A 16,437-nucleotide genomic window follows, 5' to 3' on the forward strand; every position below is an offset into this window, starting at 1 on the left:
AAACTTGATGGAAATATGTAAATTATGGGAATAATTATTTCTTGGTAATTTCAGCTATTATTGGTGAACATATAAAAAAAGTAAAATTAATTAAACCCTGAAAATTTTAGCCCTCTATCTTGAAAGGGAATTGAGAAAATCACAAAAACTAAAAAATCTAGGAATCGATCTAGAACCCCAAATAACAGACAGATGGACAAAACAATGTACAGATTAGATGGGGTGTCATAGGAATTTTACCTAAAAATTTCAGCTGTCTATCTTGAATAGGAGCCGAGAAAATCACGTTTTCCCCAATTCATTAATTACGGACAGACGGAAATTCTGAATTATAGAGTAGCTTCGCTACTAATAATCATCAGGAAACTCAAGGGGTAAGACAATAGACGATAAATTAATCTAATAATGATAAATAAAATTAAAAGTTATTGAGATTAAGATTATTTGTTGGAAGTTTCAAAGCTACAAGCTTGTTTGAACCAACTAATCAGAATTTAATTAAAGAACCCCTGTTTCTTAAGCTAGCAAATAAAAGAAAGTGTTTTTAGAACTTAATTTAAAGGAAATTAGAGTACTTTGGAGTATACTGTACTATATTTGTTTTAAGGAAAACGGCGATCAAAGCAGTATGGAACTACTTCTTCCGAAAATTAAATATTATCTACACATTACACATTGTAAAATTATATTATTTACTAAGTATATTTGCGATTACTTTTATTTAATGAAATCTTCCAATTTATAACATTTACAAAAGGGCCTGCTTTATTGCATCAAGATCCATGACAGATCTATATAGGAAATAAACGTCTATAAATGAGCTCGAGTCTTCCAATGGTAAAGTGTTTAAAACTTATAGTGCTCCAATAATCCTCATTAAACTCTCATTGACCAAAGCGATAGGACCTTTATTCTATTTGTTTATGGAATGAATTAAGTTTTTCACTTCATGTAGATATTTGAATTACATTGAAGTATTTAATCCTTATTTCATAAATAAAAGATATTTGTCCTTAATAGAGTAAATCTAAGAAAACTGTATTTTAAAAGAATTCGATTGTGGCGACACTTCCTTTGTGTTAAAATATTAAAACTAAAATTTTAATCATATTAACCCTTTGGTGATGGTAATGTGAAAAAAATATAATTGAAAAAATCTTTTTAAAATCATTTAAATTAATAAATATTTACTTCTTTCTTTTAGATAGCAATGGCGGGGGAGGAAAATAGATTTATTGAGAAATAGATAATAGATTTGTACTTATAGAAAACTAGCCAATAGCGATATAGTTATATTGAGCCAACTCTAGTATATTATATTATCTATTGTGAATCACCCTAATCTCAAATATCTTCATACATAAGTATTTAGTATTATATGTACATTTTACATAATTGTTTGTGCTTTTTGCACCCTCAAGTACTATTAGCACGCAATTAGTTTTTAATACCAAATAGCATTTACATGGTTAAAGTGGAGACGAAACATTGCAAACTAAATACCCCCTCACCCTTTGAAATAGTAGAATTATGCGATTGGTGGAATATAATAATTTATAGAAGGGGAAGGAGTTTTTTTTAATGATTCTATAATTTTAGTTTAAAACAGTAAACAAATATATTACTTCATGTTCTATTTCCGATCCTTGTTTGGGCTCGGCAGCCGTTTAAAAGCATCAGTGAAATTCAGAAATAGTATATTATAATTTTAAAATTCTGCTGGATGTCTGAACCAGAATCTAATCAGACAATCCATCTTTTTTTTGGCACACAAGCGGCCCGCGGGCTTAGATTTGAGGCTGAGGCGCGGCTGCTGAGCCCTGCCTGTTACAGGTAATGAAAGATAGTATTGAATATCGGGAACCAAAGAAAATCTGCATTTTAACAATAAATAACATAACTGGCTATGTCTGGTTTAAAATAAAACACAAAAATATAATAACAAGATGCAATTCTTACATGGAATAAATAGGATGTCTTTTTATGTATGTTCATAAAGAATTTGATAACGTTTATGCATGGCGCATATCGAGTTCTGGTTTTAAAGAATTATCTACAAGTAATAGCATATTTTAGAGATAATGACTCACTCTTGGAGGCCAGATGAAAAAAGTTTATTTTAGTGTTAGGCAAGAATGACTTTGCAATTGTATCAGAAAGTAGGTCTAATAACACCCTTTGCTAAATCTAATTTTTGAGAAAATTAGATTTGAAAATTTTAAGTTCAATTTTCATACCCTAGGAGTAAACGAACAATCATTACAAGAAAAGCAAAGATTATTAATTTAAAATTTTGAACAAGTTTGCTTTTAAAAAAGTTCTTCATAAAACCACTCCTGAATTCAGAAGGGATTTCGAGTGGTTTTATGAAAGATTTAACCTTTTTTTCTGGGGGGATATTTTTAGAAATACATTGTATTACCCCCAAACCCTTGAACACCCTCATTTTACCGCCTCCCCCCAAACTAAAAGCTTGGAAGATCTGATACAAAATTTTATTTGGGAATTTTTACAAATACCCGTAAAAATAAAATAAATTCTAAAAAAAAAGAATTTTCTTCTTGAAGAAAATATATTGTGTATGATGAAAAAACAAGGATGAAAACATGAAGCTCTAAATCCGCTGAATTAAAACCACTTCTAATCCACACTGAAAAACCATGTATCGTATTACCCCAACTCCCTTGAAACAAATATACTTACACCTTTTTAAAAATATATTAGATTTTACCCCACCCAACCATAAAAATTTAGGCAAAAATCTTGAATAAATCCTATCCTTTTTGTTCTGCTATCCGCGGACAGAAATTTATAATGATAAGATAAATATCTTTTCTTTTTGTGTGTGCTTTTGTGTATAAAAAATTTAATGAACTTTTTCGGTATGTTAGAGGCTACCTAAAAACCGACCCAAAAGACCTATTAAAAAGCTTTGCTTCTAATCATGGATCATCCATAAAAGCAAAAGAAGGACAAACAAACAATAGCTCTTGTAGAGTGTCAGAACTTAATACGCAGAACAGAATGGACGTACGGACTATCTGGTAACAATTATAGAGTTGCTACGCTTTCTAGATTGTACCTAAATGTTATAGGACTCATCATGAAAAGTTTAAAATTGATAGAATGATTTTTAATAATTATATCATACATAAAATGTTGTTAAATATTGAAAATCAGCATGTTTAAAATGGACGAACACGGACTTTCTGGTAACGATTATAAAGTTGCTACAATTTCTACTACGTACCTAACTGTTATAAGAATCATCATGCAAAGTTTGAAATCGATGGAACAATTCTAACATGCCTTAATTAACTAAAAGAGCTAACTGTTGCAAACGGACATACAGACAGACCTACTCTAATTATAGAAAAGCTTTGTTTCTAAAAAGGCATCCAAGATATTTACTGCAGCGTAATGTGCATTCTTGTAAAAAGAAAAATATAAAACTTGTGTTATCAATGTTCAGAGGTGGATTCTTAAAAAAGATTGCCCCACTAATCGCTTAGTGGGGCAAAATTGTTTTCGTGAAAAATCCACCAAAATCACATTAAAAATCTACAAAAATTAAACAAAATCATGAAGGGTTATTAACATAAGAATTTATTTAATTTTTGTAGATTTTTTATGTGATTTTGGAGGATTTTTCACGAAAACAATTTTGCCCCACAAAGCGATTAGTGGGCAAATTTTTTTAAAGAATCCACCTCAGATGTTAGGATAAACAGGGAGGGAGAAGAAATTCGTTACTTTATTACACTGGTCCCCAAAGTTCAATTATAACGTTTTCTTATTCATTAGCTAAACAATTTTGAAGAATTTTGAATTTTTATAGGTTGGTTCATTAAGTTAAGTGTCCAAATGATTCAACCACTCTTTGTGATCGACAGAAGGGGTAATTTTGCTTATTATCATTGGGATGCACATAAATTTATTGGCCATTGTCTTATCCCTTTAGATCCCTGTAGAATAAAGCTGGATATTAGACAAATACATCTCTAAACATCAATAACAACCAAAAGTAAAGTAGTAAGGTTTTTGTTTGCCCATTAAGATCTTATTGACCACCGAACAGATTCTAGTTCTTCATTATAGAAGCTTCGGCGTTATACTAATAGAAATATTTTTTTTCAATTTTTCAATTTTTTTACCGGGCAAAAATGATTTAAAACTTTTAATTTTTCATTTAATATCCGTCGAAAGCTGAGTATATTACGATGTTATAATAGTTATTTCTCGCATCGTATTATAAACAGCACCTCGGGGCTAAAAAACTGGTTTTAATCTTATGATTGTACATTTCTATATTCGTAGAAAGCTGGATATAATACGATGCTAGACATAGTTTTTTTCGTATGGATGAGAACCGGTTCCTATCCACCGGATTTGAATGAATACGAGAAATATCTATTGAAATCTTTCACAGTGTTTAGTCTACACTATTGGATTTCTATTTAGGGTCCAGGAAAGTAGTAAAATAATTCATCCTCAAATGTGCTCTATAAATCCAAATTCTTGGAGATAGAAAAGCAAGAGGAGAAATGAAAATCTTATTACACTAAAATGTTTCACTAGTGGCTATGGCCCCTAGGGACACCCCCACATCCAACATTTTTTCTGACGGTGGAAAAATTGATACTTTTTCTGTGAATTACTTTTAAGAATTTTAATTGTCTACCTATGTTTACAGCACCCCCAAATTCATAATTGATGTTTTTTTTATATTCATATGCAATCCCCCTAGTTGCCTCCCAAAACAAAGTTAGAATGCTTAATGCTCTTATTATGATGTACTTTGGTGACACACATGAAGTATATTTTTAGTGCTTAGTTTACAAGAATGGAAACACAAATAAAGGTTTAGTTTGTTTAGTTTCAAGTTTTGCAGGAAGTCAATTTTGCTATTTTGTACATGTTTACTTAGGATATCATCAGCAAAATATAAGTATTTTTCTTTCATGATAAATATAAACAATATCATGAATAGTAATGTATTGCATCTTATTATTAACAGAGCTGGATCTTTAAATCATTTTAGTGGTGAGCCAGATCGGGATGAGCTAACTTTCCACCAATAAGAGCACAGTATTTTATGAAATGCCGTGCTGTGATTGGCTGAAATTCGGCTCACCCCGATCTGGCTCACCACTAAAATGATTTAAAGATCCAGCTCAGCTTTCTGTTGATTATTAAATTTTCAAACCAGTTATGGTAGCCCCTGAAAGGTCCAAAGGACCGGGCTAACTAAATGGGTATTGAATATATGATTTTAATTATTATTTGTGAAAAATTGTCTGTAATATGATGCTATACATTATTATTCAGTATGGCTGAGAACTGGTTCTAATACTGCGGAGATGGAAGATCAGTAAAATAGCCCAAAACTATTCAAGAATACAGATTTAAAAAGAAATACATTTCTTACTTTTGTCATGTAAACTTTCTTTCGGGTTGGTCAGACCGTCTCCCTTTTTTCATCACTTTATTTTAAAATTTTTATCTAGCTACAATCGAGAAAACTTTTGTACTCTTATAATATTTACTATTTTAAAATATATCTTGCTAAACATTTGATGGGGAGTAAAAACAGATCTCGGCTTTATACTATCATATTTATTGAAAATTATCATTTCCTTAAAATATTACTTGCTAGAAATTTTTATAAGAATCGAAACTATATTTCAAAAAAAAAGGTTTAATATCAACCTAAAAAGTGAATATGTTTTTCTGTTTTATATTTTTCGGTAAATTTATCGAAAAGTGGTGAAAAAAGGAAAGACAATTTATTTTAGAATGTATAGAAAACGGAAGCTTTTAAACATTCATTTATCTTTCTATCCAACATGTCTATCTATCTATCTATCTACTTATTAAAAAAAAAATATTGATGGATAGATAGACAGATAATCATTTTTATAGCATCACTAATAAAATGATACTGCCTTTCCCCTTTTTAAAAGCAAAGCTTTTCTATAACTAGGGTCGGTCCGTCCGTCCGTCCATCCGTCACAAACGGATAGCTTTTTTCGTTAATTTGCGCATGTTAGAATTGTCCTATCGATTTCAAACTTTGCATGGTGATTCCTTTAGTAGTTGGGTACGATTTAGAAAGCGTAGCAACACTATAATCACAACAAGAATGTCCGTACGTACATTTTAAACATGTACACTTTTTTTTACTTTTTTAACAACAAACTTTTATGTGATCTAATCATCCGATTGATCTGATTTTTGGTATGTTGATTCTTGGAACAACAAAGTATAATGTTATAAGCAAAGCAACTCTATAATCAAGTCCTAAAAATGTAAGTATGTTCTGTATCAATCAGTTTTTAAACAAATTTACTTACAATTTTGCTCCGATTCTATAATATGATTATTCAGTTGACACTATGTAAGTGTTAATGTCTGTTTGTCCTACCGTTTCAGTGCTTCGCTTTTATGGATGTTGTCATCCTTGTTTCCCCATACAATGCATACTTACGAACGTGTGACAAATTGTTTTCATTTGGATAATGTGTTAGATCCCAAAAGCATTGACCTTTTAAATAAATGTATCTATCATATCTATACGATATACAGGTACTTTCCCTCAAAGTGCTTAGCGAGCCTGAAACATACTACCGCTTATTTTTCTTTGCATTTCTCTGCGATTTCTTTACTTGCGGTGCTCTAACATGTAGCGCATCCGCTCATTGTCAGGGAGTGATAGGTTCGAATCTGGCTTAATAACTAAAAACGTCAAAAATGGTTCCTACTGCTACTTTGTCAGGTGCACGACATTAATATATAGAATAATTGGGGGAATGCCTTTGCCCAAAACATGCGCAACTCATTTCCATGCACAGATAGGACTTCTTAGACAAAGGTCGTGCAATCAAAGAGTTGGTTGTCTGGTTACTTAACCTACTACCCTGGGCGTTTGGACAGAAACAGTTAGTATCCAGGGTGGTGGGACCTGCACTTGTGACACGTCAAGGACAGCACCCCCCCCCCCTTACAAGATTACCTGATAAACTACCACATCCCTCTAATTTACATTGTTTTTAAAAAAAGGAGTGAGGTTTGGAGGAGGGGGGGGGGTTGTTAGCTCCATCAGTTACTTTGAGACAAACCGTCCAATATATTGTGTATCTATCAGTAAAATGGCTAGGACAATTTATTTTGGTACATGAAGGCAAAAAGAAAATAGAGGTAAAATATTTCCTCCAGGTTAACATTGTACAAGGACAACAACATAGATTAAAGCAAAGTTCTCTTGTATAGTATCAGAACTTAATTTGTATCTCTAAACAAACGTGTATATGAATTTGTTGTAAATTTGCTTAAATACAGGATACCAAAAAAGGACATACTTTTATTTTCAGATTAGATCATAGAGATGCCTCGCTTAAATAATCATTATCCCAAAAATCAGATGAATAGGCTTTGCTTTAACTAACAAGAATTTTTATGTTAAAGAGTACCAAAACAAATATGACAAAATAACATACACACAAAAACGTTGACTAAAAGTGAATTTAAAAAACTAAAAAAACAAGATCCATGAAAATTATATTTTGATTATTTCATATTTGGTTAGTTTTGCATTTATTAATTATTGTATTTTATCACATTTTCAATATATTAGTACATTAATTAGCTTTTTTTACAATTTTATCTTATGGAAAAATGTTTTCAAGGTTAAAAATTCAAAAGAAAATAGAAATTACATAGTAAAAGGGAAAATTTAAATTGAGGTAGTTGTTTAAAGAAAGCGGAAAAATACACCAAACTAATTATATATCTGAAGGAAATTTTTTTAGATGAGAATTTGAGGAAGATTATTTCATTTTCATTGTCCTGTCTACGTAATATAGTAGCTTTACTAGTAATTTACAAATAATATAGTGACGTGTAGTAATAGCAAGAACAAACAGCTAAATATTCTTATAAAGTGTATTAATTCAATACAAGATTAACATACAATAATAACATTAATATTAAGACAACTGTTCACTTTTATGTTCGTGTCGTGTTGCAGAGCAAAGGTCTTGCTCCGAAACGGTTGACACAAGAACTAAAAGCTAATATACAAAATACATACATTGCTCTCAAGTCAGGAAGAAAGGGACTATACATCACATTTCTCCCTGGCTTTAACAGGAACATGGATTTCAAAACTGTAATATTTCAGATTGAATATAACAATATGTTTATTACATGTTAATTATCATATATATTATAAGTAGCATTGAATGCTTATTAAATAGATAATAATTGATCTGGTATGACACCTGCCATAATTTTTTTTTTTTTTTTTTTATTTTATTTCCAGATCTTTAAACATTTCATATACATTTTTTTTTTCTTTTTGTTTTGGTTCCTTAGAACTCTTTTATGTTTTTTATATGTTCCTTTTTTTTTATGTGTTTTTTTCTTTTTTTTTTATTTTTTTAAAAAAAAACATTGATTAACATATAATCATTGAAAAATGCATTGATTAACATATAATGCATTGATTAACACATAAACATTGGAAATGCATTGATTAACATAGTTATTATAAATGCATGATAAATAAAAACACTGATTAACATATAACCATCAGAATGCATTGATTTAAAAACATGTCATTAGAGATGCATTGTTATAAAAGCATTAATATTAAACCTTTCGAGACTACTACTGCCTCAACAAATACTTAAACATTAATACATAAAAATAAAATAAAATATGAATTAATACACAGTAAAACTATAATTATTCTTGATCATAATATTCATTTTCTTTTGCCAGATTTTTCTTGATAATAGTAGTATCATTCATATCCATCAATCCATCATTATCCATCAATCCATCAACATCTCACAAATGATATAACCATACCAACCATAGTAGTATCATTCATATCCATCAATCCATCATTATCCATCAATCCATCAACATCTCACAAATGACATAACCATACCAATGCTACAACACCACAGACGATATAACTATACCAGTTGACCTTAGCTTAGTTATAAACTTAGTTATAAACTGGTTTCCACTTAGCAACTGTGATTTTCTCAAACAACACAACAGCCATTCACCTCCACCACAAGAAGCCTCCAATCTCTTCAAAAAATTGGGATCAAATCCTTTCTAGCATCGACTCTAACTACTTCCCAAAATTCACCCTTTCCTGATTCAAAATACGTTGCTGATCCTGCAGGTTAGCCAACCGAGCATCTAACTCAACCATTCTAGTAACCAAACCTGCCAAATGTTTGAGGTCTCAGATCAAAAATCAGAACTGCTGTTCACATTTATCATTTAGGAGATTATATCTATTGCATAGTCAGGCATGACTTAAGCCTAATAATGACAACCACAATAACTGCTATTAACATCTCTGTTAGATTCCAAAAATCGACATGTCATTCAAAATACAGAAACTGCCAATGATTTTCGTTATAACAATGATGCTACTGTCGACACTCCAACCAATGATAACGTTGAAAACAATGAACAGAAACAACAAACACAGAGAAAACTGCAGCCGAACAAAAGCAACCAAAACCTTCGCCATAGATTGATTCGAAATCTGATCCATTTTGTTTTTCAATACTAACTATCGACAAACACACCAGCTATTGACAAGTAAGATATCCAACCTGGCAGTCAAATCTACAACAGCCACATCAACTTTAAGCCCCGCCTTCTTTAGAACAGCTAAAATTTCACTAACCAGCATTATACTTTGACTGCCCACTGTATTAACAACTTACAAATATCCGTTTTATCAGTCATAAATATATTTAAGATACAATGCATGCTATTTTAAAATTCTGCACAACTTCACAATAGCTTCTAGCCCATGGTGTATATCTCTGTATATCATTATCTATCAACTAAATACTTCTCATTTTGACAACTGTAAATACATCTCTTTGTAGCTACCTGACTCACTGTGCATTTATTTGCATCATCCTGACACACTGTGCATTTATTTGCATCATCCTGACACACTGTGCACATCTGTTCAAAATAAATATCAACATAATTCGTTTAACTCTTTGTATCTACCTGACTCACTGTGCATTTATTTACGTTAATCTGGCACACTGTGCACATCTGTTCAAAATGTTACAATATCAACATATTTCATTTAACTCAATGTTATTTCATTATCCTTGACATACGAATCCTCAATTTTCAAATTAAACTTCAAAACTACTCTCCGACGTCTTATTATCCACAACTGTTGCTTAAATGCTTAAATTTAACACCTCCAAGTCTTCAAAACTTTTCAACAGTTATTATAAATCTAGCAATCTATAAATAAATTACTTTTCTTCTCCTTGGCAGCAGTTGGACTGTTGATTGGAGTACTTATAACAGGTTGAGAAAGGGTTGCAACAACAGTATCAACAGATTGACTTGCTTCAGTAGGATTATGATTATCACTATCACCAGTACCAACAGATTGACTTGCTTCAGTAGGATTATGATCATCACTATCACCAGTACTATCATTAGTTGCATATGATTTGCCACTACTGGTTGATTTAAGACTCTTCTTGCCAAGATCAGTAATAGTCTTCCCATATATAGAGATATCATATTCAAGCTCAAAGATAGCTTCATCAATCATTGTTTGCAAGATATCATATTCAAGCTCAAAAATAGCTTCATCAATCATTGTTTGCAAGTATTTAATCTGTAACATCATCAGCTCTAGTACATCATGAGGAAACATATTTTGTTGCACAATAGACAGAATATTAGTAAATCCATAAACAGCAGCTCCATACATTCCAAATATGTTGTCAATCCAGCACAGGCTTCCTTTGGAGTTTTGTGCAAGCACTCAGTTGTTAGCTTCAGGTACTTTTCATGATCACTAAATCTCCTTATAGTTGCCAGAGAATACAGGAACCTTGAACTTGATATCTACCTTCCTGGTGATACTCCAAGCTTCTTGACCGCATTATTGAGAACAGTTTTAGCATCCTGTTTAGCTTCCTGTTTAGCTTCCTGTTTAGCATTCTGAACTTCAACAGACTTCACATCTAATCTATAAACAGATTCTCCAGCAGCAATAGCATGTTTCACAATATTACTGACCCAATCACTAAACAATCCTGTTTAGCTTCCTGTTTAGCTTCCTGTTTAGCATTCTGAACTTCAACAGACTTCATATCTAATCTATAAACAGATTCTCCAGCAGCAATTCAACATATAATCGGTCAGAGCAAAGTGTATCATGTGCCTCCACTCTCTCTCCACCAACATTTAATTCAACATATAATCGGTCAGATCAAAGTGTATCATGTACCAGCCTCCACTCTCAAATAATATCAATGTCAACACAAAACAATGGCCAAATTCAAAACTAAATTTCAGTCACCACCAACTACTTCTCTTGCGGCCGATCTAAAACAAAATACAATCATTTTAGATGCCAAAACTTATTTAATACATATTTTATTTTCACTCAACAAAATAAAATAATTTCTTTAACATGTATTAGTATATATAACATTAATCAAATGTATATCAATATTGAACATCATTAAAATCTTATCAAACTAAAACTCACCAACAGGTAATACTGTATCTCAACCACCACAACTACTCCTCTTTTCGACCAATCTAAAACATAATACAATTATTTTAGATGCCATACTTAAATGTTATCACTTAACAAATAAAATTTCAACATGTCTTCTTAAAAATGTATTAAGAAATATAATATTAATCAAATGTTTGTCAATAATCGAGCAACATAAAAATAATTCTTAATACAATATATTAGTCTAATACAGTAAAAAATTTACCTAATTATTCAATGAAATATCTGAATAATAACTTATATCATCCACAACTATTTTTATGTATTAGAATCTTGAAAGTTGAAGCACAACTAACTATTTTTCTCTATACCTGAGAGCACTTTCTTGCGCAGCTCAACTTTTGCGCATACAACGCCCAACTCCTGCTCATCATTGCTGCTACCTCTCTGCACCACCCCACCTTGCGCATACCAACTTCGAGAGACAGTGCAAACTTTCCTTGCCAAATTATTGCCCACCCCCCTTCTCCATGAAGAGAGACAGCTCCACTCAAATATCTAATGCATTATAACAATTTTGCTTCATGAAATTCTAAGCTTCATAAATAATTTTGCTGAATCAACATCACTAAATCGCAATATATACTATTCTATATCGAGTGTCCTTAATAAAATTTAAGCTTAAACAAAAACTTAACACATCCATTATAATTCCAAGTTTTAGTAGATTTCAATCCACCCCTCAATATTTTCCATTTTATTCTGATCCACCAAAACTTTCGCAATACGTTCATTATATTCCAAGTTTTTAAATAGATTGAAATCCGCCCACATCTATTCACGTTAATTTGATTCATCCAAAATTGAGCAACACATAATGTTTCAATTTCAAGTTTGAGTGCAATTTGATTCACCACCCTGTGTTATTTATATAATTCTTCTCCTATAATTAGGTTTGGTCCGCCCATCCATACGACCATTTTGATTCACCACCCTGTGTTATTGATATATTTGTTTTTTTCTATAATTAGATTCGGTCCGCCCATCCATACTTTACATCTATCTACTTTTTGTATTTCGAACTTTTCATGGTGATTTCTGCAGCAGGTAGGTACAATTTAAAAAACGTAGCAACACTATAATCATTTCTATGACGTCCGTACTTCCATTTGTAAACATGTTGATTTGACCACAAATTTCTATATGATCTAATTATCCGATTGTATACTAATTCCGGGAACAACAAAATTCAACATTATAATCGAAGCAGTTAAAATATCTAATTATCCAATAATTTTATATGATCTAATTATCCGATTGATTCGATGTATATTGATTCCTGGGACAATAAAGCACAATACTTTATGATTGCGATGTCAATAATTTCATATGATCTAATTATCCGATTGATTTGATGTATATTGATTCCTGGGACAACAAAGTACAATACTTTATGATTACAGTGTCAAGCATCCAATCACCCTTCAGACAACCAACACTCTGAGATGCACAACCTTTTTCAAGAAAACATTTCCCCACTCTAACTTTAACGTCACACATCTCACATAGTAGCAGTAGGAACCATTTTTAACTTTGTTAGTTATGACTCAGTGTCAGACCAAGATTCAAACCTATCACCTACCCAACAACAAGTAGATGTGCTACGTGTTAAGCGGTTTATAAGCGAAGCCACTCTATAAGCAAGTTCATAAAATGTAAGTAAAACATCAATCTGTTTCAATCAGTTCTTTTTTAACACATTTACTTACAATTTTACATCGACTCTTATGCACTTATTTTTTCAGTTTTGACACTATACAAGTGTTGATGTTCGTTTGTCCTACCATTCAATGCTTCGCTTTTGTTAATGTTGTCTTCCTTGTTTTTACAAAGATTATTCAGTTCTGACACTATGCAAGTGTTGATGTTCGTTTGTCCTACCATTCAATACTTCGCTTTTATTAATGTTGTCTTCCTTGTTTATTACAAACAAATTTGCTTACAATTTTTGCATTGAATCTTATATGTATATTCTGATTATTTAATTTTGACACTATACAAGTGTTGATGTCCGTTTGTCCTGCCATTCCATTGCTTCGTTTTTACGGATGCTGTCATCTTTGTTTTTATACATCATATCCTCATTACAATAAAAATCATATATCATATAAATCATATATCAACATTTACTATACGAGTGTTAATGCTCCATTTTTATGAATATTAATATCCTTGGTTTATACATCATATTCGAAAACGTTTCAATAGAAGTCATATATAGGTCAAACTAAACTTGCAACATTTAACCACCAAGTCTAAACAACACATTTAGTATTAATCTATATTGCATCACCCATCATTGGATATAGATATACACAATAGACATCTCTTCCCTACACAATCCTATATATACTAGATCTATTGTCAAAACTTGCACAAAGTTTTATTTTCAACAAACATCCATAAATAATATATCCATTGTACACACATCAACAAGTGTTCTCTTCTCTCCATACAAATATTTCCAATAACATTCATTTCCTACTATACAAATATTTCCGATTTATTTTCAACAAACATCCATAAATAATATATCCATTGTACACACATCAACAAGTTTTCTCTTCTCTCCATACAAATATTTCCAATAATCATTCATTTCCTACTATACAAATATTTCCGATAATTCATTCATATATATATAATATGTCCATTATACATTTCAATTTTGCACACATATCATAATTAATCCACATATAATATGTCCATTGTACAATCCAATTCCACACACATATCTCTCTCTCACTCTCTCTCTCTCTTTCTCTCTCTCTTTCTCTCTCTCTCTCTCTATCTCACATCATAATCAAATACTGAATAACAATTTTTGCTTCATTAAAAATTTTTTGCTGAGTTATGCATTCCAATCTTAAATCGCCATTTAATTGTTTAAAATAAATCTAGTTAAATCCACAAAAATTCCGCCCATTAATCAAATATCAAATATCAAATATCACATTCTACTGATCATGATGACAAGTATGTATCAATCCAAATCAACGTAAATTCAAAAACAAAACAAACAAAATTTCTGTTCTATCTGTAATAGAAATTTCGTACTATGAATAATATATCACAGATCAAAGATCACATATCTATCTTCACGCAAGTACAATCGTTATTATTCATAGCACATTTTAACCATATTCAAAATATTTTGTTTCCATTCATATAAGCTTAAGAGTAGCTTTACTCTTATTTATACACAAACCGCAATATAATTGTTTTAAAATTAAATACTTAGAACCATAATAACTGACTCAACTTTTAAAACAATTTACAGCCTTTCATCAAAATTCTAATACTTTTTAAAGTATCTAATTTCAAATTTTTATCCAATTTTCATAAAATCACGATATTAACATTTAATAAAATCAATTTTCTTCCATTAACAATTTTACAAAATTGTATTCCTATTTTCGTTGAAATTAATCCATCTTCCATTTTTTTTTATTCTTATCTCTGTTAGACACCACAATAGTCTGAAACAAAAATAAATATATCCAAATATCCAATTCCAGTGTAACAAAACACAAAAAAAAATAAATGCATATATTTTGATTTTCATAATAACATAATCTCATAAACTCGTATTCAATAGTTAACAAAATGTTATATTTCCAGAATTCAAATAATTACCATAAATCAAATTATTTTCCATCACAAACTTTATAGAGTTGCTTCGTTTCTCTTCTTATTATTTAAACAATGTCAGCGCTTTCCAAATTATATGTTATACATTCTAACCTTATGCATGGACACCACAATGGCAGATAAATTAACATTTATCCCACTAATTCGAATAATATCAGAGATCTACATTTATTAGCAATGGATACAACAATGGAAAATAAATTGACGTTCATTCCCAAAAAATCGAGTAAGATCAGTAATATACAGGGATATAACAATAGCAGATAAATTTTCGTTCATTCTAGAAAAAGTTGCTCCACAAATAATCTATGATTTGTATGTCAACATAACATCTGCGAGTTTTATTTCCTAAATAGAAATACTTCCAGAAGCACAACTTCTATACATTTTTATAAGCCGTCAAATCTATCAGATACAATACTTATTCAATTATAGATATCTTAATTGCAAAACTACAAAAATCGATCGCCGCCACACCGCCGTCAAATCGCCGTAGGCCGTAGTACATGTATATCCTGTTGATACAATCCAAAACTGTAGAGAAAATCCTTCTTCCCTGCAAATTGTAGAAAGAAATACTCGTTTAATCAATACACGTCTGTCCTGAATAAGCTATAGAAAGAAATACATGTAATCCTTGCTTCCCTGCAAATTGTAGAAAGGAATAAACTGTAGAGAGAATACATTTTTAACAATTTTTAACAATACTCAACTGTCTCCCTGTAGAAACAAACTATAAAAGGATAGAGAGAATACATTTTTAACAATTTTTAACAATACTCAACTGTCTCCCTGTAGAAACAAACTATAAAAGGATAGAGAGAATACATTTTTAACAATTTTTAACAATACTCAACTGTCTCCCTGTAGAAACAAACTATAAAAGGATAGAGAGAATACATTTTTAACAATTTTTAACAATACTCAACTGTCTCCCTGTAGAAACAAACTATAAAAGGATAATTTTTTAACAACACATGTCTATCCTTCTCTCCCTGCTGATACATGTCCAGGGCGGCACCTTTTCCCCTTTCATGGTGTCCTCCACCAACATAGTACATGTCCAGGACGGCACATATCTTTCCCTGGACATTATGTTGGTGTCCTCCACCCACATGTTGTCCTGCAATGTCCAGGGCGGCACCTTTTCCCCTTTCATGGTGTCCTCCACCAACATAGTACAT

At 31.1% G+C, this 16,437-nt stretch overlaps 1 protein-coding gene across 3 annotated transcripts; it reads right to left on the reverse strand.

The window, feature by feature from the left end:
* Positions 1-7,549: 7,549 nt before the first annotated feature.
* LOC145333553 (uncharacterized) lies at positions 7,550-16,043 on the reverse strand. 3 transcript variants are annotated; one of them, XM_080178717.1, is made up of 3 exons: positions 11,914-16,043; positions 11,570-11,622; positions 7,550-11,403 (listed from the first exon to the last, which is right to left on the reverse strand). In XM_080178717.1, exon 3 carries the CDS (start codon positions 10,781-10,783, stop codon positions 10,295-10,297), a length of 489 nt encoding a protein of 162 aa, XP_080034843.1. In that variant the 5' UTR covers positions 10,784-11,403; positions 11,570-11,622; positions 11,914-16,043; the 3' UTR covers positions 7,550-10,294. The 3 variants fall into 3 exon arrangements, with proteins under 3 accessions (XP_080034843.1, XP_080034842.1, XP_080034841.1); XM_080178716.1 differs by having other exon boundaries at positions 11,808-16,043; XM_080178715.1 differs by having other exon boundaries at positions 11,570-16,043.
* Between the last annotated feature and the right edge of the window lie 394 nt (positions 16,044-16,437).

Source organism: Acartia tonsa, chromosome 12, assembly GCF_053477335.1.
Source record: "Acartia tonsa isolate MP-2025a chromosome 12, ASM5347733v1, whole genome shotgun sequence".
Lineage (NCBI taxonomy): Eukaryota > Metazoa > Arthropoda > Copepoda > Calanoida > Acartiidae > Acartia > Acartia tonsa.